This window comes from Taudactylus pleione, unplaced genomic scaffold (assembly GCF_031769625.1).
Source record: "Taudactylus pleione unplaced genomic scaffold, aTauple2 ptg000114l, whole genome shotgun sequence".
In the NCBI taxonomy this organism is placed as follows: Eukaryota; Metazoa; Chordata; class Amphibia; order Anura; family Myobatrachidae; genus Taudactylus; species Taudactylus pleione.
In genome coordinates, this window is record NW_028284516.1 from 27,438,177 (window position 1) to 27,460,201 (window position 22,025).

The 22,025-nt window shown below is 48.2% G+C and overlaps 1 protein-coding gene across 2 annotated transcripts in view; it reads right to left on the minus strand.

Moving 5' to 3' along the window:
* Positions 1-22,025, minus strand: part of CUNH8orf34 (chromosome unknown C8orf34 homolog) — a 351,910-nt gene that overhangs the window by 11,842 nt on the left and 318,043 nt on the right. For both annotated transcript variants that reach the window (XM_088471481.1, XM_088471480.1), the window contains exon 13: positions 18,880-18,973. In XM_088471481.1, coding sequence (XP_088327607.1) covers positions 18,880-18,973 — 94 coding nt within the window. The remainder of the gene's footprint in view (positions 1-18,879; positions 18,974-22,025) is intronic.

The following is a 22,025-nucleotide window of genomic DNA, read 5'->3' on the forward strand; positions in this document are numbered from 1 at the left end:
GCTGGAAGCCCTCCTCCCGCTAAAAAAAATCAAACGAGTTAAGCTGGCAAAAGCACAGCGAAGAACTGTGCGTTCTAAGAAGATATCACAAATCCCCAAGGAGAGTCCAAGTGTGGTGGCGGTTGCGATGCCTGACCTTCCCAGCACTGGATGGGAAGAGGTGGCTCTTTCCACCATTTGCACGCCCCCTGCAAGTGCTGAAAGGAGCACCCACAGTCCACTTGCTGATATGCAAATTGAAGATGTCACTGTTGAAGTACAACAGGATGAGGATACTGGTGTAGCTGGCGCTGAGGAGGAAGTTGGCGAGGAGGATTCTGATGGTGATGTGGTTTGTTTAAATCAGGCTCCGGGGGAGACAGTTGTTGTCCGTGGGATGAAAAAGCCCATCACGGTCATGCCTGGGCAGAAGACCAAACATTCCACCTCTTTGGTCTGGCAATATTTCTATCCAAATCCGGACAACAACTGTCTTGCCATATGTACCATATGTAAAGGTGAAATAAGTAGGGGTAGGGACGTTAACCACCTAGGAACATCCTCCCTTATACGGCACCTGCAGCGCGTTCATAAAAAGTTACTGTCAAGTTCAGAAACTTTGGCTAAGACCGTAAGCAGTCCAGGGACACCAAAATCCCGTTGTCCTGTTGTATCCAAGCACCTGCAAACCACACCATCAACTCCCTCCTCGTCAATTTCCTCCTTAGTCAGGATCGGAAGTAGTCCTGCAGGCCATGTCACTGGCATGACTGACTCTCCTATCCGGGATTCCTCCGGAGGATCCTGCATTGCTACGCCTCCTGCTGCCGCTGCTGCTGTTGCTGCTGCTGGGAGTCATTCATCATCCCAGAGAGGAAGTAGGAACACCACTACTTTTACTAAACAATTGACCCTCCAACAGTCCTTAGCGAGGAGGATGAAGTACGACAGCAGTCATCCTGAAGCAAAACGTATAACTGAGGCCTTGACTGCTATGTTGGTGTTAGACGTGCGTCCGGTATCCGCCATTAGTGCAGTGGGATTTAGACAATTGATGGAGGTAGTGTGTCCCTGGTTCCAAATCCCGTCTAGGTTCCACTTCACTAGGCAGGCGATACCGAGACTGTACAGAAACATCAGAAAAAGTGTCCTCAGTATCCTGAAAAATGCTGTTGTACCCAATGTCCACTTAACCACGGACATGTGGACAAGTGGAACAGGGCAGTCTAAGGACTATATGACTGTGACAGCCCACTGGGTAGATGTATCACCTTACGCAGCAACAGCAGCAGCGTCACCAGTAGCAGCATCTCAGAAACGCCAGCTCGTTCCAAGGCAGGCTATGCTGTGTATCACCGGTTTCAGTAAGAGGCACACCGCCGACAACCTCTTAGAGAAACTGAGGGAAATCATCGCCCAGTGGCTTACCCCACTTAGACTCTCCTGGGGATTTGTGATATCTGACAACGCCACCAATATTGTGCGGGCATTACATCTGTGCAAATTCCAGCACGTCCCATGTTTTGCTCACACAATAAACTTGGTGGTGCAGAATTTTCTGAAAAGTGACAGGGGCGTGCAGGAGACGCTTTGGGTGGCCCGAAAAATTTCTGGCCACTTTCACCATTCAGCGACTGCGTGCCGAAGACTGGAGCGCCAGCAAACACTCTTGAACCTGCCCCGCCATCACCTGAAGCAAGAGGTTGTGACGCGGTGGAACTCAACCCTCTATATGCTTCAGAGGATGGAGGAGCAGCAAAAGGCCATACAAGCCTATACATCCACCTATGACATAGGCAAAGGAGGGGGTATGCACCTGACTCAAGCGCAGTGGAGAATGATTTCCGTGTTGTGCAAGGTTCTCCAGCCCTTCGAACTTGCCACACGTGAAGTCAGTTCAGACACTGCCAGCTTGAGTCAGGTCATTCCCCTCATCAGGCTTTTGCAGAAGCAGCTGGAGAAAGTGAAGGAGGAGCTAAGATGGAGCGATTCCGCTCGGCATGTGGGACTTGTGGATGAAGCCCTTCATTCGCTTTGCCAGGATTCCAGTGTGGTCAATCTGTTGAAATCAGACCACTACATTTTGGCCACCGTGCTCGATCCTAGGTTTGAAGCCTATGTGGTGTCTCTCTTTCCGGCCGACACAAGCCTGCAGAGGTACAAAGACCTGCTGGTGAAAACACTGTCAGCTGAAGCGGAACGTGACACGTCAACAGCTCCTTCTTCATTTTCTCCCGCAACTGGGGCTGCCAGGAAAAAACTTAGGTATCCTAAGCAACCCGCTGGCGGTGATGCAGGGCAGGCAGGACCAAGTTTGGACATCTGGTCCGGACTGAAGGACCTGGCAACAATTTCTGACATGTCTACTGTCACTACATATGATACTGTCACCATTGACAGAATGGTGGAGGATTACATCGGTGACAGCATCCAAGTAGGCATGTCAGACAGTCCATACCTGTACTGCCAGGAAAAAGAGGCAATTTGGAGGCCCCTGTACAAACTGGCTCTATTTTACCCGAGTTGCCCCCCCCCCTCCAGTGTGTACTCCGAAAGAGTGTTTAGTGCAGCCGGGAACCTTGTCAGCGAAAGTCGTAGGAGGTTGCTTCCACAAAATGTGGAGAAGATGATGTTCATAAAAATGAATTATCAACTCTTCCAGGGAGACCAGCCTCCAGAACGTACAGAGGGACCTGTGGTGGTGGATTCCAGTGGGGACGAGTTAATACTCTGTGAGGATGAGGATGTACACAACACTGAAGAGGGTGAGGAATCGGTGGATGAGGAGGATGAGGACGACATCTTGCCTCCATAGAGCCAGTTTGTGCAGGGACAGATTAATTGCCAGCTTGTTTTGTGGGGGCCCAAACGAACCAATCATTTCAGCCACAGTTGTGTGGCAGATCCTGGCGCTGAAATGATTGCTTTGTTAAAGTGTGCATGTCCTGTTTATACAACATAAGGGTGGGTGGGAGGGCACAAGGACAATTCCATCTTGCACCTCTTTTTTTTTTCTTTGCATTATGTACAGTTTGGGGCCTAGTTTTTCAAACTGCCATCCTGTTTCCCACTGCAGTATCACTCCTAGATGGGTCACGTGTTTGTGCCGCCCACTCGTGCCGCTTAGCATAGTCATCCAGCTACCTCGGTGCAACCTTTTAGACATAAAAACACTATTGTGAGGTGTGAGGTGTTCAGAATAGACTGGAAATTAGTGGAAATTAAGGTTATTGAGGTTAATAATAGCATAGGAGCAGAAAAACCAACACATTCTGTGATTTTAGCTGTTTTTATGCTTTTTTTAAAAAAAATACAGATCCAAAACACAAAACCCAGAACCCAAAACACGGAAGGGTGGTTTTGGCAAAACCAATCCAGATCCAAAACATGAAGAAAGATCCAAAACCAAAACACGAAAAGTGGCCGGTGCACACCCCTACTTCAGAACTCATTGGACGGCGCTTCACAGTGCAGATGGACAATGACCCGAAGCATACTGCAAAAGCAACAGAGTTTTTTAAGGCTAAAAAGTGGAATGTTATGCAATGGCCAAGTCAATCCCCTGACCTGAATCCGATTGAGCATGCATTTCACTTGATGAAGACAAAACTGAAGGGAAAATGCCCCAAGAACAAGCAGGAACTGAAGACATTTGCAGTAGAGGCCTGGCAGAGCATCACCAGGGATGAAACCCAGCGTCTAGTGATGTCTATGCTTCCAGACTTCAGGCTGTAATTGCCTGCAAAGGATTTGCAACAAAGTATTAAAAAGTGAAAGTTAGATTTAGGATTGTTTAGTTTGTCCCATTACTTTTGGCCCCTTACAAAAGTGGGAGGCACATACAGAAACCGCTGTAATTCCTACATCGTTCACCTGATTTGGATGTAATTACCCTCAAATTAAATCTGAAAGTCTGCAGTTAAAGCACATCTTGTTTGTTTCATTTCAAAGCCATTGTGGTGGTGAATAGAGGCCAAAATATGCAAATTCTGTCAATGTCCCAATATTTATGCACCTGACTGTATTTTTATTCAGATACTGTTTCATAGTGCAGAGTGCAGAAATACGCGCAGTGTCAGTAAAAGGATTAACATGTGAAAACATACTTTGTACTTCACATTATGAAATGAGATAATATATAGCACGGTAGCTGTAACCACTTCGATGAGAAGAGCGTGTGGGAAAGAAAGTCCTTCAGGATTCCTAACCACAACTGTAAGGGGAGCATTACGTATCTGAAACAAAGGATGTGTTTACATAGCAGGTTTAACTTTCACATAGAGGAGTGCTGGGGAAGCCTAACACAGAGCCAAAATAATAGAAAAAACAAAAAGACTGCGCTATTACGATATTGATATTTAGAAAATAATGATATATCTGTTTCCTGAGAATGAAAATCGGAGGCTTCTATTTAAACTAACATGACAATATTTATTTATAAAACTAGACACATATAAATCCTACACACATCAAATAAGATATACAGTATAAATGCATCTAAAAAGAATAGAAAGATCATCCGTTGAAGGAAATGATCATACAGTACAGTTCATAAAATCCACTTGTATTAAGCTGCATATGGACAGTATTGTAATCAATTACTATATGGTGCCTGGTAGTAGAAGACTTATGGAAGGGGAACACTATTAATATACTGTAGGCAGATTTTTAAATCCCAGCCAACTGTATTGCACATGCACTGTTGTGATCTCTATTACTGTGCATGCCCACTGGGTCGTCTCGGCAGCGGGGGAATAGGGGGCAGGGATAAGTAGGAGGCATTGGGCAGTTAGGACGGAGGTGATCCGGCATATGCATATGCCCTGGGCTCCTCTGATTGGCTGCTGGCACAGCACGCAGTGAAAAAAACTATTTTCATCTAAACCGGGCTTTTCACTGCTACATGAAAAGACCCCTATTTCTGGTACATATAATAATATACACTGAGTGATGAGAGTCTCACAGCTACCCCAATTGTCAGTATGGTCAAAGAGTGATGCAGCAGCAGCCCCCTGCTGCTTTGTGTTCTGAGCAGAGGCACAAATCACCCAAATTACGGCTCTGCACAACTCTACTACTGTATGTATAATGCAAAATTCCCAGAAGAGAGTACAGGAATATAATGATTATATAGAAAAGATCATGCTTATGTGGAGTGAAAAAAAATACTGATAGGAAATGCTTAGCTAGAAATAATGAAGGTGAGATGTTCTTATTATATAATATACAGTCTGCATCAGATTACCTGCCTTATGCACTGCCAACTGCTGATAAAACTCTCAGAAGTATCTACTGCTGGGTACACACTGGCCAATCCTGCCATTCAGTGTGAGTGCCCAGCGACAGGAGCAGTGCTCACATTTGAGTTACAGTAATAAATTATGGGATTAATAGAGCTCATTTTAGAGCCAAACCTATTGTGATAGTATATTATCTGCAGTGTTGCTTACTTTAAAAATTAAATAAGTACAAGATAAAAAAAATGATTTGGTAGTTTAGGTGACTGACTATATTTTGTACATGGTTAATAAGGGATGTCAAAAACAATAATTATGCTAACTATTGGGGGAAAACAAGTAACTGTGGGCCTGATTCAGAGCCGGACGCTCTGACCAGAGCGCTCGCTCTGAATCAGGGCCCTCCTCCATGAAAATGGAGCGGCCTCTTGGACGCTCGCATAGTTGTGGGTGACCACCCACAGCTATAGCGAGTGTCCATGATGATGGTCGCGGTGGTCAAGACCATCGGGCTTGCGACGGAGACCCTGCGGTAGGGTCTCGCTGCCGCAAGCCCTGGAGTGATTTTGGCTCTATCAGAGCCAAAATCACTCCCACTGACATCACTACTGATGTCAGTGGGGCCGGCTTCAGACGGTAGGCGTTCCCATGGGAACGTCTCCGTCTGGCAGCCACGCCCCCGGCACGCCCACCAAAGGGGGCGTGCTGTCAATCAACATCGACAGCACGCCCCCTTTGGTGCGAGACCCGGAGCGACAGCTATCCCGTCGCTAGCCGGGTCTCGCGCATGCGCACGACTGAGCTCCCTCCGTTGTGCGCATGCGCAGTAGGGCACCATCGACCCGCTTGCGAGCGTCCTGCGCTCGCGAGCGGGTCTGAATCAGGCCCTGTATGCCTATTGGATCACTGGACACACCATTGCATAGATTGCAGATCCGCTATTATTAATGACATTCTTGAACAAAGTGACTACCATTCATAATGGCAGTAATATATCATCCTATTTCCAGGGCAAAACACGTATCTAAGACGTCTTCGTGACTGTGCAGTTCCTGTAATGTTATAACAGACCAGATACAATATTGACTTTGATAAACTGTGACATATACTGCAATGTTAAACTTTGTAAAATGGTTCTCGTTAGCTTGATATAAGCAATCACGTCACCACTTATTTAAAATATACACTTTATAAGATGATGACATTTCTGCAGCTGCAGATTTTCATTGCACAGCAAATAATGAAGCCTGTAATATTTCCACAATAAGCAGTGGCACAGTCGGTAAGGCAGAAAACAGGTGCTGCCTAATGTTTATTTTCTTATAATCTGCAACTCGTAAATTCTAAATAGCTGGCTCCCAGCATACGGGATCACAAAAAGAGTGTTGTACGGTAAATTTAAATACAAGAGTACAGAAATACCAGGTGACATATTTATCAGGAAAACATTGCATATGCAAGAAAGAAAAAAAACACGTACAGTACTAAGCAGACATTCACAGAACATTTTTGAACTATTACACTGACCACAATACACACATTGTTATTCCAGGTGGTTGCTATTACCAAATAATTATATGTGATTTGTAGTAATTTGCTGTGTTTACATGCCACCTGCAAACATATTGGATCACTCTTCCATCCCAAACCGCAGTACAAAGGATGATCTATTGCTATTGGGAACACTCACCAAATGACAGTGATCATACAGACTGCTGATAGTGCAAAGCTGAGGTACTGTACAGCTCACCTGTAAGTGGGTGTTACATAAAGGGCCTTAGTCAGAGTTAGCAGTGAGAGAAAAAAAAAAAAAGGAGCAATTTGCACCTGGGTAAAACCATGTTGCACTGCAGGGGAGGCAGATTTTAAATGTGCAGAGAGATTTAAAGTTGAGATGGGCGTGTCCGATCTTCATTCTAAATTTCACTGTAAAAACTGAGCTGCTCAGTATTTGTGCCCCACATGCAATAGACACCAGTGTTTCCACTGCATGCAACAAAGCCACCAGTGTTTCCCCTGCAAGCAACAAAGGGGCCCATACAGTAGCAATTGATTGCTGCGTTCCAGCGATGCTGCAACTAAGCATTTCTGGATCGGTGAAATCCAACATATTTGCCGATTCCGATCAAAATATGATCATGATTTGCATATTGGTGAAATTTAACATGTATAATTTCACCGATCCTCCTACGGAACGCGGAACATCGATGGCCGCCGGTCAGTATTTCGGACCAGTGTTTCTGATCCCATTGCAGGATCCCGCAATGTGTTGGATAGTGTATGGGGGACCATTACTCTTAACTCTACATATGCCTAATTCTCTTGCAGTTTAAACAGAAGTATTAAATCAGCCTGAGAGTGTAGCATGGAAATTATGGGGCACAAAAATCCTATTGCTAAGGAATTATTACACTAACTGGGGAACAATCGTATAGAGGTTCACTGTATAGCACAGCCCTAGGTTTCAATATAATTTAGCCTAACATCTGTTTCATATCAGAGAGGCACCAATGTTGCCTTAACTGCATTTTACCTTACAATATATCTATAAGGTTTGGGGGCCATTGCTGAATTAGTTTTGTGGGTTTTTTTGTTCTAAGCAGGAGAGCGTAAATGTCAACCGGCCATAACACATTTACTGACATTGTTGGTAAAAGTATGTGACACTTTAAGTTCACTAAATGGTGGCATCTCAAGGAGGAAATTAAGCACAGCACAAACTCCGCCCCTTATATGCTATCAGACTCCTCAATGTGCCCGATCAAATGCCGTCAGGCCATTCCAGATACCCCTTATATGCCACCATACCCCTCTAAATGCTCATTATATGTCACCAGGCCCCTCCAGATGCCCATTATACCCCACCAGACCATATGGGATCCCGGCTGTCGGAATACCGACAGTGGCAACCCGATAGTCACAATCCCAACACTAACAGGTAAGTTCCCTAACCGCTAACCCTTAACTCTCCCTAACTGATGCCTGAACCTAACCTCCCCTCCTCTAGTGTCTAAAGCTAATCACCCCCTTCCCGCACTCTAAACCTAACCCTCTCCCCTAAGTACCTAACCTTATCCCTCCCCCTAGTGCCTAATCCCCACCCTCCCCTAACCTCCGATACTTACCTACAGGTTATCGTCAGGCGGGATTCTGATAGATGATTACATTTAAATGTTTAGGATTTTCTTGAAGATCGAGATAAATTGTAATTTTATTGACAAACCCATGGTAACGTAAGGGTAAACCATAACACCATCTATATTAAACCACTTTGTGGTGCCAGGTCAGGCATTGTAAATCAGACATGAGTAATATACATGCTGCACAGGCACAGTTCACAGAATTCTATTCTCCTGACTATTGAGAGATTTTTGTACCTTATTTGCCTTTAGCTACAACTGTTCTGCTGTGTAGGTACAATTGTCTCCAAGGTACATGAAGGTCACCTTTAATTGTACCTGTATGCAGCAAGCATCTGAAAGGGTAATTTCAGTTCTTTACAGATCTTTATTAGTATAAAATGAAAGTTCCTTCATCCCTAACTATACACCCTGGCCACAAAGTGAAATTGCAGGGAAGAGTGCAGGACTTCCATCTTTGAAGCAGCAATATGATAGTTTTGGACCCTCATCGCCAAGTTGCTGCCTAACTCTCTCTGATTTAATGTTACGTGCTATAATCTATAAAGTGAAGTGTTCCTAGGAGTTGTACTGAGCTGCAGTCTAGGGTGAAAGCAGGCTCAGACTGGGCCACCGGGAATTCGGGTATTTCCCCGGTGGACCCCACTGATTTTAGGTCACAACCCTCTCTAAGAGGGGGCAGGGATTAGCCGACCGTGGTCGGGGTGGGGGGAGTGTCGGGCCAGTCGCGGGGGTTGCTTCTCAGCCAGGGGCAGCTGAATGTATCAACTGACAGGCTGTCTCCCTGGTCCCCAGTCGCCGTGTGCATACTACTGATCCCCTGGCCTTGTCTGAGCATGACTTCAGATGCTTGGTGGGACGAGTCACAAGCCAGAGAAGATCGGAGGAATGCAGGTTAGTGCTAGAGATGTCAGGGGGGGGGGGGTTTAGACAGTGCGATCTGTGAGGAGGGGGGGTCTGTGTGGGGGATTTTGTGATCTGTGGAAGTGTGATCTGATGGGGACTGCTATGTGAGGGGTCAGTGTGATCTGTGAGGGGGGCTGCTGTGTGAGTGGCCAGTGTGATCTGTGTGAGGGGCCAGTGTGATCTTTGAGGGGGGGCTGCTGTGTGAGGGGCCATGTGATCTGTGAGGGGAACTGCTGTGAGGGGCCAGTGTGATCTGTGAGGGGGGGATGGTGTGTGAGGGGACAGTGTGATCTGTTTGAGGGGGGGCTGCTGTGTAAGGGGCTAGTGTGATATGTAAGGGCCAGTGTGATCTGTGAGGGGGGATGCTGTGTGAGAGGACGGTGTGATCTGTATGAGGGGATAGTGCAATCTGTGAGGGGGGGCTGCTATATCCTCACATAAGCCCCCCTCATATAAGGGGGGCTGCTATATCCTCATATAATCCCCCCCCCTCACAGAAGTCCTTCCCCAGTGAGACCTCTGGGGAAGGGCTTCTGTGAGGGGGGGTCTGCTGTGTGAGGGGTCAGTGTGATCTGCCAGGGAGGCCCTGCTGTGTGAGGGGTTAGTGTGATCTGTGAATGGGGGGGGGCTGCTGTGTTAGCGGGGACTGTGATGGGGGGCTGTGTGAGAAGACATTGTGTTCAGTGAGGGAGTCTGTGTGAAAGGATAGTGCGATCTGTGAGGGGGGGCTGCTATATGAGGGACCAGTGTGATCTCTGGGGAAGGGCTTCTGTGAGGGGGGGGCTGCTGTGTGAGGGGACAGTGTGATCTGCCAGGAGGGGCCTGCTGTGTGAGGGGTCAGTGTGATATGTGAGGGGGGCTCTGTTGAGTTAGGGGAACTGTGAAGGGGGCTGTGTGAGAAGACATTGTGTTCACTGAGGGAGTCTGTGTGAAAGGATAGTGTGATCTGTGAGGGGGCCTGCTATATGAGGGGTCAGTGTGATCTGTGAGGGGGGGGCTGTGTAAGGGGACAGTGTGATCTGTGAGGGGGCTGTGTGAAAGTACCGATAGATAACAGTGCCGAAAATGAAAGGGGCGCATAGCAACAAACAAAATGTGTTCTGCGGCGGGTTGGAATTTTATCAGCAGGCCCCTAACATTGCAATCCCCTGGCAGGCCCTTCATGTCCCAGTCCGACACTGGGCGCAAGTTACTACTTATTCCATATATAAAGTAAGAGACTGCTGATAAAAATGATGTCATCCCATTGAAATGTAATGACAGTTAGTAAGACTCCTCCCACTAGTGTTAAGCTGGCGATGCGATGTAATGATATATCACACGCGGTGTATACACTGCACGATCCGCTGTACGACGGCGCAATGTTTTGTTACATGCTGCATGTAACAGCACCGCGTTGTTCATTGCATCGTCCCATCTGCTATGGAGCACAGCAGTTGGGAAGATGCGATGAAGGACCGTTGTGCACACGCAATCCGGCATATAGACTGCACGATCCGTGAGATATATTGTTCCGATCTGCATGGGACAATATCAGTGACGGGCTGGGCCGGGGGGCAGGGTGCCATGTGCACCCCAGGCAGCAGCGTCATGCGGGCCGTGGGCAGTCTGTGTCACTGTGACACAGACTGCACCGCGTGTGTAGCGCTGACCGGACGGAGTTCGGTCAGCGCTACACAAGTGACAAACACACAGCCGCCGGCTCCGGCAGCTGTTTGTTTTGATCAGCAGCCAATGAGAGTCTGTCAGACTCTCATTAGCTGCTGCTGCGCCCACTGCAGGAGCCGCTCCATCTTCCGGCTCCCGCAGTGGGCAATAGGAGAGGCGCCATAACGTCATATGATGCAGAGCGGCCCAGCCCGGGAGGACAGACGGAGCAGAAGATGGCGGAGGCGGGAGCGGGGATTCAGGTAAGTGTTCTTTTTTTATTTTGTTTTTTATATTACATGTGTCTACTTGGGGGGGGGTCTGGCACTACAATGAGGAGACCACTACTGGGGGCACTACAAAGGGGGGGACTACTACTACTGGGGACACTACAAGGGGGGTGGGGGACTACTACTACTGGGGGCACTACAATGAGGAGACCACTACTGGGGGCACTACAAAGGGGAGGACTACTACTACTGGGGGCACTACAAGGGGGGTGGGGGACTGCTACTACTGGGGGCACTGCAAGGGGGGTGGGGGACTACTACTACTGGGGACACTACAAGGGGGGGACTTCTACTGGGGGCACTACAAGGGGGGGGACTACTACTGGGGGCACTACAAGGGAGGGGACTACTACTACTGGGGGCACTACAAGGGGGGGGGGACTACTACTACTGGGGGCACTACAAGGGGGGGACTACTACTACTGGGAGCACTCCAAGGGGGGTACTACTACTACTACTGGGGGGCACTACAAGGGGAGGGGACTACTACTAGGGGCACTACATAGGGGGAGGGGACTACGACTGGGGGCACTGCATCGAGGGACCACTGCTGGGGGCTCTATATAAAGGGCAATACTGGGGGTACTGCATAGGGGGGAGACTACAACTGGGGCCACTATTTAAGGGGCATTGCATAAGAGCTACCACTATTGGGGGCACTGCATGGGGGGTGGACTGCTACTGGGGGCACTATATAAGGGGCACTGCATAGGGGTACCACTATTGGGGGCACTATATAAGGGGCTTACTACTGGGGGCACAAGGGGCACTGCACAGGGGGGACCACTACTCTGGGCACTATATAAGGGGCTTACTACTGGGGGCACAAGGGGCACTGCATAGGGGGGATCACTACTGGAGGCCTGCATAAGGGTGTTCTCTCCTGTGGCACTGCATATGGGCACTACGACAGGGGGCTGCCCCTAATCTTTATTTTTACCTTACATTAATCCCCATGGACCCACCTCCTCCCTGGAACACTTGAGGGGGGGGCGACGCCGTAGCACTCACGTTTTTCGGGCACCCTGGCTACACGCTACTCCTCTGCCAGGGCCGCCTGCATGCATTTGCCCCCCAGGCTAAAAGTTGCCAGCCAGCCCCTGGACAATATACTTCTATGCTCTATGCGCTACAAGTTGCATTTCACGTAACGCATGGGCGCCATGTGACTCGGTGGTGCTGAGCGTCTTTACGTGCGACTTTTTCCCTTAAAATTTGCAAAGCGATGTGAGTAGCTTCTGATTAAAATGAAATGCAGCATGAATATATTCTGTGTGAGAATGCGGTTATATCTGCATACGAAATGCTATGTTACAGTGTCAGCAGCTGTGACTCTATAACATAACATTTTGCATGAACATACAGCCGAAGTCGCACAGAATATAGGCGTGTGCCGCATATTTTAATCAGCAGATGCTGCTTGTGCGACCTATTCGCATCACTGTGCGAAAAAGTCGCATGGCATGACACGACTAGAAGGGCTGTTTAACGTGCAAGGAGGCTAGATGTATGTGAACACATCTGTATCGTATAGTGTGTACCCAGCTTGAGAGATGCATAGGAAACAGCAGGGCCGGATTAACGGGGGAGCGACAGGGGTGGTCGTCACGGGGCCCCCACACCCACCAGGGGTTAATGTGGGCCAGAATGGGAGACGGAACCAGTTCTGCCTCCTCCGGTCCACCTAACCGCCGCGTAGCAGGGAGGCTCCATTTGCCGGGCGCCCACTGAGATTTTCTTACCAGCGGGTGCCTTGCTCCCTCCCTGCAGCGCCAGCCAGAGGCTGGAGCTCACACCTGAGCTCCGGCTTCCGGCTCCCACATTGTGCAGTGCATGATGTCTCTCCTGTAGTTCTAAGGAGCGGCCAGCCAGACAGACGCGAATGCGTGAGCGGGGCTTAAGGTGAGTACTACAGGGGGCATTATTACTGGGGGCACTGCTACAGGGTGCATTACTACAGGGGGCATTACTACTGGAGGCACTACTACGGGGGGTTTAATACTGGGGGCACATTACTGCTGGGGCACTACTACAGGGGGCACTACTAGAGGGGCACTACTACAGGGGGCATTACTGCTGGGACACTATTACAGGGGGCATTACTACCGGGGGCATTTTTACAGGGGGCATCAATACTGGGGCATTACTATTGGGGGCACTATCACAGGGGGCATTACTACTGGGGGCACAACTACTGGGGGCACTACTAATTGGGGCATTGCATAGGGGCACCACTCCTGGGGGCACTGCATACAGGGCACCACTACTGTGGGCTCTGCATAAGGGGAACTACCCTCTGGGCACTGCAACTACTAGGGGCACTGCATAAGTGGCACCACTACTGGGGGCACTGCAAAAGATGAACCACTACTGGGGGCACTGCATAAAGGGCACTACCACTACTGAGGGCACTGCATAAGGGGCAGCACTACTGGGGATATTGAATAAGGGGCACTACTGCTGTGGGCATTGTATATGAGGCACTACTACTATGGGCATTGTGTGTATTAGGAGCACTACTACTGTAGGCATTGTAAATAAGGGGCACTACTGTGGGCATTGTGTAAAAGGTGCACTGCTGTGTGTCATAACATGGGACACTACTATGTGGTGTAATGTGAATCATGGGCACTATGTGCAGTGTAATGTGGATAAGATTGCGCAACTGGTGAGTAATATTTCATGTGGGTGCCTATATGTGTGTTTTTTTTCCTGTGGGTGTATATTGTGTGCTTTTTGTCGTGGTGTGCCTGTGTTTATTTTTCATGTGGAGCCCATGGGCCCCATTTCACAATGAGACATAACCCCTTTAGCACTCGTTAAAGGGGTTATGTTCCCCTTTCAGAATTTAACAAACAGCGCTAAGCTTAGCTTATTGCTGTTTGTCAACGTACCACTTATGAGCGATATGGTCCCCATTGCGCATACCCCCATTTCGTCCATATTAAATACGGGCCCCACATGTTTGTTGCCCAGGGGCACCCACAGACCTTAGTCCGGCCCTGGGAAAGAGTGAGGTAGCATGGATCGAGATAGACACTGGGGAAGATAAAAGGAGAGGTGAGGAGAAAGTGTTGGGGTAGAAAAGAGAGAAAAAGGGGGGGGGGTGAGTGAGATGAAAAGAAAATGTCACTGGGAGAAAGGAGGGGGGGTGAGAAGGAGAGAGATGAGAGAAAGAGAGGGGGATGGATAGAGAGAAGTTAAATAAATAAATAAATGCTAGACAAAACTGGACATTACAGCTAGTATTCTATAGAATGCTAAAGCATAGCACAGTACTCTCTCTCTCATTGGGCTCTATTTATTAACATTATTTTTACTAAAGTAAAATGAAAAGGGTGTTTTCACACCCTTATCACATTATTTTAGTATCACCTAAAGTTATTACAGGGCAATTGGAGAAGAAATCGTAAAATTCTACTCCAAACCCTAATTATCACTTATTTTTAGTAAGCAGATCGCATTTCCCATAATTGTAATGGGAAATGTGATACGACCAAAGTTACAAAAAATAAATTGTGAAAAAATACCGGGGAAAGCCCTGTTATAATAACGCCACCTGGAGGTGCCGTTATCCAGGGTCTCCCCCGGTTACCGGACTCCTGCTCCACTACATGCAGAGCAGAGCCCGAAGCCGTCCCCAGTGATCAGCTGTGTGATCTAAACAGAGCGCACGCTGATCACTGTTAAAAAAAAGAAAAAAATAATAGTAAAAAAAATAATTATTTACCTGAGTCCAGGGACCGGAGATCGGGGCTCCCGTGATGTCCTCCCTCCGGTCAGCTGGTCTCCCAGCCTGCACTGGTGCACATTCGTCACGTGACCAAGTCCCATGCAGTATGGGATATAGGATGTCAGCTGACCGGAGCTACGGAGGACATCACCGGAGCACCAATGACTGCAGGTAAGTGTAATTAAGGGAGGGATGGGGGGTAGCGCGGGGTGGGGAGGGTATGCGATTGTGGGGGGCGAGACTTAGGACCAGGGGGCAGGGCTTGGCGACGGTCGGCGCATGCGTTGGCACTTGCCACGGTATTTTTGATAAGTGTGCTGAGGGGATTCGCAGGGACAGAGTTTTATCGCAAGCTCTGTCCCTGCAAGGGATTTGTAATAAATCCCTTTGATATTGCCTGAATTCGCAATGCGAATTCAGTCGGTAATATCACACTACAATCTGCATTACAAATGCGGATTGTAGTAAATAGAGCCCATAGTACTGAGGCAGGGGCAGCTAGGCAGCACTATGAAGTCATGAGCTGTTATAATCACTTCTAGGCAAGCCAGAAGACCTGCACTCTAACCTGCTATATGCTATCAAACATCTATATCTACCTTTTAACCTACAACTTACCATATGTTTTGCATATACTGTATATATACATACATACATAAATTGTGTAGAAGGCTGGGCACTCACCAATCCAGAAACACAGCTTGCCTGGGTGCCAATCGAAAAAATGTGCATATATATGTAGAAAGACATAGGGCGCTCAGCAGGTCTCAGTAAAATATATAAAACATACCAGACGGAGCCGGTGGAGCGTGCCACGCTCCACCGCCTCCGTCTGGTTTGTTTTATATATTTTACTGAGACCTGCTGAGCGCCCTATGGCACTCATTCAGAGCCGTACGCTCTGAGCAGAGCGCACGCTCTGAATGAGGGCCGCCCTCCATAAAAATGGAGCGTCCTCCTGGACGCTCGGATAGCTGTGGGTTACCACCCACAGCCTATACGAGCGTGCATTTTGATGGCCGCGATGGTCATGACCATCGCGACCATCGAAACTGCGAGCCGGAGCCTGCGGTTGAGGTTTTCAACCGCAAGCTCCGGAGTGATTTTGGCTCTATCAGAGCCAAAATCACTCCCACTGACATCACTAGTGATGTCAGTGGGCCGGCTTCTGACGGGAGGCGTTCCCGTGGGAACGCCCCCGTCAGGGAGGCACGCCCACCAAAGGGGGCGTGCTGTCAGTCAACATCGACAGCACGCCCCCTTTGAAGAGACACTACGAGCGAAGGAAAATCCTTCGCTCGTCGCGTCTGGCGCATGCGCACGACGGAGCTCCCTCCGTCGTGCGCATGCTCAGTGCAGAACATCGACCCACTTGCGAGCGGACAGCCGCTCGCGAGTGGGTCTGAATCAGGCCCTATGTCTTTCTACACACATATTATATATATATATACTTTATTTAAAGAATTTGAAAGTATCACAGGCATATCACAAAGTAAGGCCCCCATACATCAGCAATTGATTGCAGCAATCGTGCAATTTGCAATCGATTGTGTATAAAAATCTTTCCCTTTTTCATTCGATTGTGGCAATTCTACAATCGATTGAAAAAGGGAAAGATTTTTATACACAATCGATTGCAGATTGCACGATTGCTGCTATCAATTCCTGATGTATGGGGGCCTGTAGATAACAGTAATGCATGAAAGAGCAATTGTGATGTCAGAAAACAAATGCTACAACTCTTAATACTAGTTTATGAACTAAAAGTAATGAAAAGTAAGAGAAAAGAAAGGAGAGAGAAAGAGAAAAAGGGGGAATATTTAGGACAAAGGTCCGAATTAACCCTGTAAGTCAGGGGTTTTCAGGTTCATTCCTCAATTACTCCCAACAGGTCATGTTTTCAGGATTTCTGTCTGTGGACACAGGTGGGATATTAATGACTCAGCACAATAGATTAACTCAGAGGTTCCCAAAGTCGGCCGTCAAGGTACCCTAACAGTCCGGGTTTTAAGGATATTCAAGCTAGACCACGGGTGACTTAATTAGTACCTTAGTCAATTTGATTTAACCACATGTGCTCAACTATGGATATCTCCAAAACCTGAACTATTAGGGTGCCTTGAGGACCGCTTTTGGAAGCCTTTGGATCAGTGGCGTAACTAGGGCAGGGCGAGCAGGGTGTGTGCCCTGGGCGCCGTGGGACCGGCGGCGTGGGGGGGCGCCGCCGGCCACGGTCCGGCCCGCCCTAGTTAGCCACCAGTGTAGCGCCGACCGCAGTGAGTGCGGTCAGCGCTACACATTTACACAGGACCGGCGCTAGGCTTCCAGCGCCGGTCCTGTGCTGCACACCTGAGCCCGTTCCCTCCCCCTGAGCGCTTGCCCAATAGCGCCAGGAGGCAGGCTCAGGCTGTGCATAACACATACATCGCCGCCAGCGCTGGCGGCGATACGTGTGTTAAACAGCAGCCAATGATAGACTCTCATTGACTGCTGCAGCACCCACTGCAAGAGCCGGACTTCCGTCCAGCTACTGCAGTGGGTAATGGGACAGACGTCATGACATCATGACGTCTCTCCCATTATGCTGAGCGCGCCAGCCCGGGAGGACTGGCGGGCGGCGGCGGGAGAGGTGTCGCGGTCCGGAGCAGCAGCGTGGATTCAGGTAAGTATGTTTTTATATATTTTTTTTAAAAACCTGTCAGCACTACTGGGGGCACAATGGGGGAGGGGGGTGGCTACTACTGGGGGAACCTCTACTGGGGTGGGGGCACAACGGGGGGGTTGCTACTACTGGGGCACCATTATTGGGAGGACCTCTACTGGGGGGGCTATTACAGGGGGCACTTAATCGGGAGGGGGAACCTCAACTGGGGACCACTACTTGGGGGGGGGGAACTACTACTGGGGGCATTATAAAAGGGGCCTACTACTAGGGGCACTGCACTGGGGGGGACCACAACTGGGGGCAATAACAGGAAGGACCACTACAGGGACCACTGGATAGGGGGGGTCACTACTGGGGGCCTGTATCAGGGGGACCACTACTGGGGGCACTGCATGGGAGGGGGGGGGGGGACTACTGCTGGGGGCACTATATAAGGGGCTTACTGCTAGGGGCACTGCGGGGACCACTACAGGGGGCACTAGATAGGGGGGGATCAGTACTGGGTGCCTGCATAAGGGGGACCACTACTGGGAAAACTGCATGGGGGGGACTACTGCTGGGGGCACTATATAAAGGGTACTGCATAGGGGGGGGGACTACTACTGGGGGCACTATATAAAGGGCACTGCATAAGGGGATACCACTACAGGGTGCACTGCATTGTGGGGACTGCTACTGGGGGCACTGCATAAGGGGGAGCACTACATAGGGCACTGCATTTGGGGGGACCACTACTGGGGGCACTCAGTAAGGGGAACTAATTGGGGGCTGTATAAGGGGGACCACTACTGGGGATACTGTATAAGGGGCACTACTATGGGCCTGCATAAGAGGGACCACAACTGCCTACTGTGGGTACTGTATAAGGGGTACTACTGGGGTTAAGGTACATATGGATAGGAATGTTCAGCGTGAAAATAAAGGGGTGTGTCATGTTGACACGCCCCATTTTTAAGTGACCACGCCCAAACCACGCAGACATCGGGATGTTAGGGGGGGGGCTCCCTTTTTCAAATTTGCCCTGGGCTCCAAATACCCTAGTTATGCCACTGCTTTGGATTAACTCAGCAGTGAATGATTAAAGTAATGCAGGGAACATCCCCTGTTGGTGGTACATAAGGTTTGGAGTTGAAAACCCCTGCTGTAGGTAAGAAAAATCCATTTGTGTGTAACCTAAATGTAGACATTGGTGTAGGAAGTCACTAAAGGAATACATAGATCACGTGCGCCAATAACCAGACTAGAAAACATTTCATTTTCTCATTCTGTAGCTAAGACTTACGTTTCTCCTTCTCTGTCTCCACGCCTTCACTGTCTGTGTCACTTGGGAGTATCCAGGGCTGACGAGAACCTTGGAGTTGTTCATAAGATTCCTCCTAACAAAGGATTAAGAACAATATTTATTTATATAAACACCTGTCATTTTTTACATCTGTGTCAAAAAATATTGAAGCAGAAAAAATGAACGTTACTCTGCATGCAAAACATCAAAGATAAAGTAACTATGCAAATAGTACATACCCAAATATGTTTTCACAGCAATTCTACGTGTTGTGAAATAATATATTAAGTGAATAGAATGCAAATTCTGCATGCCACCTCGTGTGCTTGAGAATGGGCACAGACTTATCAAAACACCACCCATTCCCCATTTTAGATTCTATTTTGATTTTAATAATAAAAATAAAGGATCTTTCTGATGCCGGTTTTTCCATAACAGGTTAATCCTAAGCCTACAAAAGGTGTCTGAAGACTGTTGATGTTGGCACAATATATATATATATATATATATATATATATGTGTATATATATATATATATATATATATATATATATGTATTTTTTATTTTTTTCTCGGAGTGCACTTACCCCTTACACATTTGAAAGGATGCTTCAAACATGAGCTTGTGCGCACACTTGTGTGTATGTGGTATAGCAACGTTCGCTGGCTGTACTGTGAGTACATGTGCATGCACCAATTCACTTTTACATAGTGAGACTCCTGTTTCAATTACTAAAAACTTTGGGCTTCATTCAGAGGCGGCCGTACGGTCTACGATCGCACGGCTGCCTCGATGTTTGTCCAGTGTGCATGCGCACGAGGGAGCCGGCTCCTTCGTGCGCATGCGTGAGCACCGCCACGACCGACAGCGCCGGTCGTAGCGGGTCTCTTTCCAAAGGGGGCGAGCTGTCGATGTTGATTGAACGCCTTGGGAATGCCTGGCATTTGGGGGAGGCTCCACTGACATTACTAGTGACAGAGCCAGAAGCTCTCCGGGGCTTACGACAAGTGAGACCCTACCCTAGGGTCTCGTCGTAAGCCCCGATGGTCGCGATGGTCTATGACCATCGCGACCATCACCCTAGCGGTCGTTAGAGCTGTGGGTAAACCCACAGCCTAACGACCGAAACAGAGGCAGGGCGGTCAGGGTGCAAGCGGCCGCCCAGTTTCTGAGCGACCGCTTGCATCCTCCGACCGCCTCTGAATGAGGGCCTTAATGTGTTGGTTTGTATTAAGGACTTGATTCAATACCGTATGCAACTGCGATTACGCACGCAATCAGCCGATTGTTGTGATCGCAATGAGTACGCAGACCGCTCGCTGAATGATTAACAGGAAGTGCCGTTTGTGGTCGGGCGAACACAGGCGTGCGTGGTTGTTAGCAATTTCTTAGTAAGCTTGTGCAAGTAAGCGTGCGGCTGCAAAGGTACTCGATTGTACCGATGGTTATGTAGTCTTTCTAAACATTCCGGATGTTTGGTAAATAAAGTGGGCGTCCTTGTGTAGTGCTGCGAGAGAATAGCAATCGCAATGAATTAGCATACTATTCCAGTTGAACAGCGTACGTAATCGCTATTGCATACACAGTTGCGTACGGTAGTGAATCAGGCCCTAAATACATTCAGGCATATTTTCTGAAAATTAGTGAACAGGATAAAAATGTTCTGTTATCCATACTTATATTATTTATTTTATTCTTTCCTCCACCGAATAAGGAAGAGTAGGGTGTCTGGTACCCTCATTTCTATGTGGAAGGAAGGGATAGAGGTGAGGGCTGATGGCAGAGCTGCCAAAGTCACTATTTACACCCTTGACTTTGCAGCTGTCATCGACCAATTAGAAGTAGGTGGCGCATTTCTCACCTCACAGCACGTTACATGGGGCCTGATTCTGCAAGGATCGTAATTGCAAAGCTGCACACAGGCTATAGATATATGATGTATGCACGCAGGATATAGATATATGATGTATGCACGCAGGATATAGATATATGATGTATGCACGCAGGCATCTTTGTAATTGAGATCCTTGCAGATTTGGTAATGCAGCAGGAGGCATCACTCCTCCTGTGCATTACTTATCCGAGCTGCGTTGTCCAACGCAGCATCGGATAATCTGCGTACCATCGGCCGGCTGCGGTGACCCATGAGGTCCCGCAGCCAGCCGCCGCAGTTTAGAGGAAGAGGCCAGGAAATCTCTGTCAGCCGACGGAAAATCCTGGCTTCTTCCCTCCCACTCAACGGCAGCGACACGCCTCCATTTTGGGAAACTGAGGGCATCACCGCCCCCAAACGGCAGCAGACTGTCAAGCACATGCGTAGAACGGGTCTTGCGCCTGCGCAGATTCCCGAACATTGGGAATCTGCGTTCAGCGGTGCACTAGCATGCACTGTTGAATTAGGCCCATGCAGCGATGAGACCGTACTATCAATGTCAGAAACTGTTGGATGAGTGCGGGCACAAAATAGCTGGTGACTCATTACTAGAGATGTGCGCGGACCCCCATCTTTTGGATCTGCATTCATGCTTGTGTTATGGTTTTGCAAAACCACCCTCAAGTGTTTTGGATAAAAAAATTGATAGATATTGATTAAAAAATTGATTTTAAAAAATCAATAAAAACAGCTAAAATGTCCAATTCCAAAACCAAAGTTCGGTTTTTAAAGCCGAATTCCGAACCGAGTCACAAAAGTGAATCCGAACCTTGATCCAGTTCTATTCAGAAGCCCTAAATTCAGGTGTGTTCGGATTTCAGAAGTCTGGACCTGCATATCTTTACTCATTACTACTGCAGATGCCAATATTACTGCTGCTACATTAATGGGTACCGCTTCTGCCACATTACTGGGCACTATTAATTCTATTGGCAAATACTGGTACACTATTTGGCACTACTATTTAGTGACCCATTATGGGGAATTACTTGTATTGCTGGTTTGTGACTGGGCACTACTACTATGAACATTATTGGGCATTACCAAATTGCTGATAGTAAATTATTTGGTATTATAACTAGTTCTGACACATTACTGGGTGCGTATACTACAGGTCACTTATTAAATGGCATTGTTGTTGGCTTCTTACTTTGATCTATTACTTCTACTGGCATATTTCAGCTGGTTTATTGATAATCACTGTTACGGCTC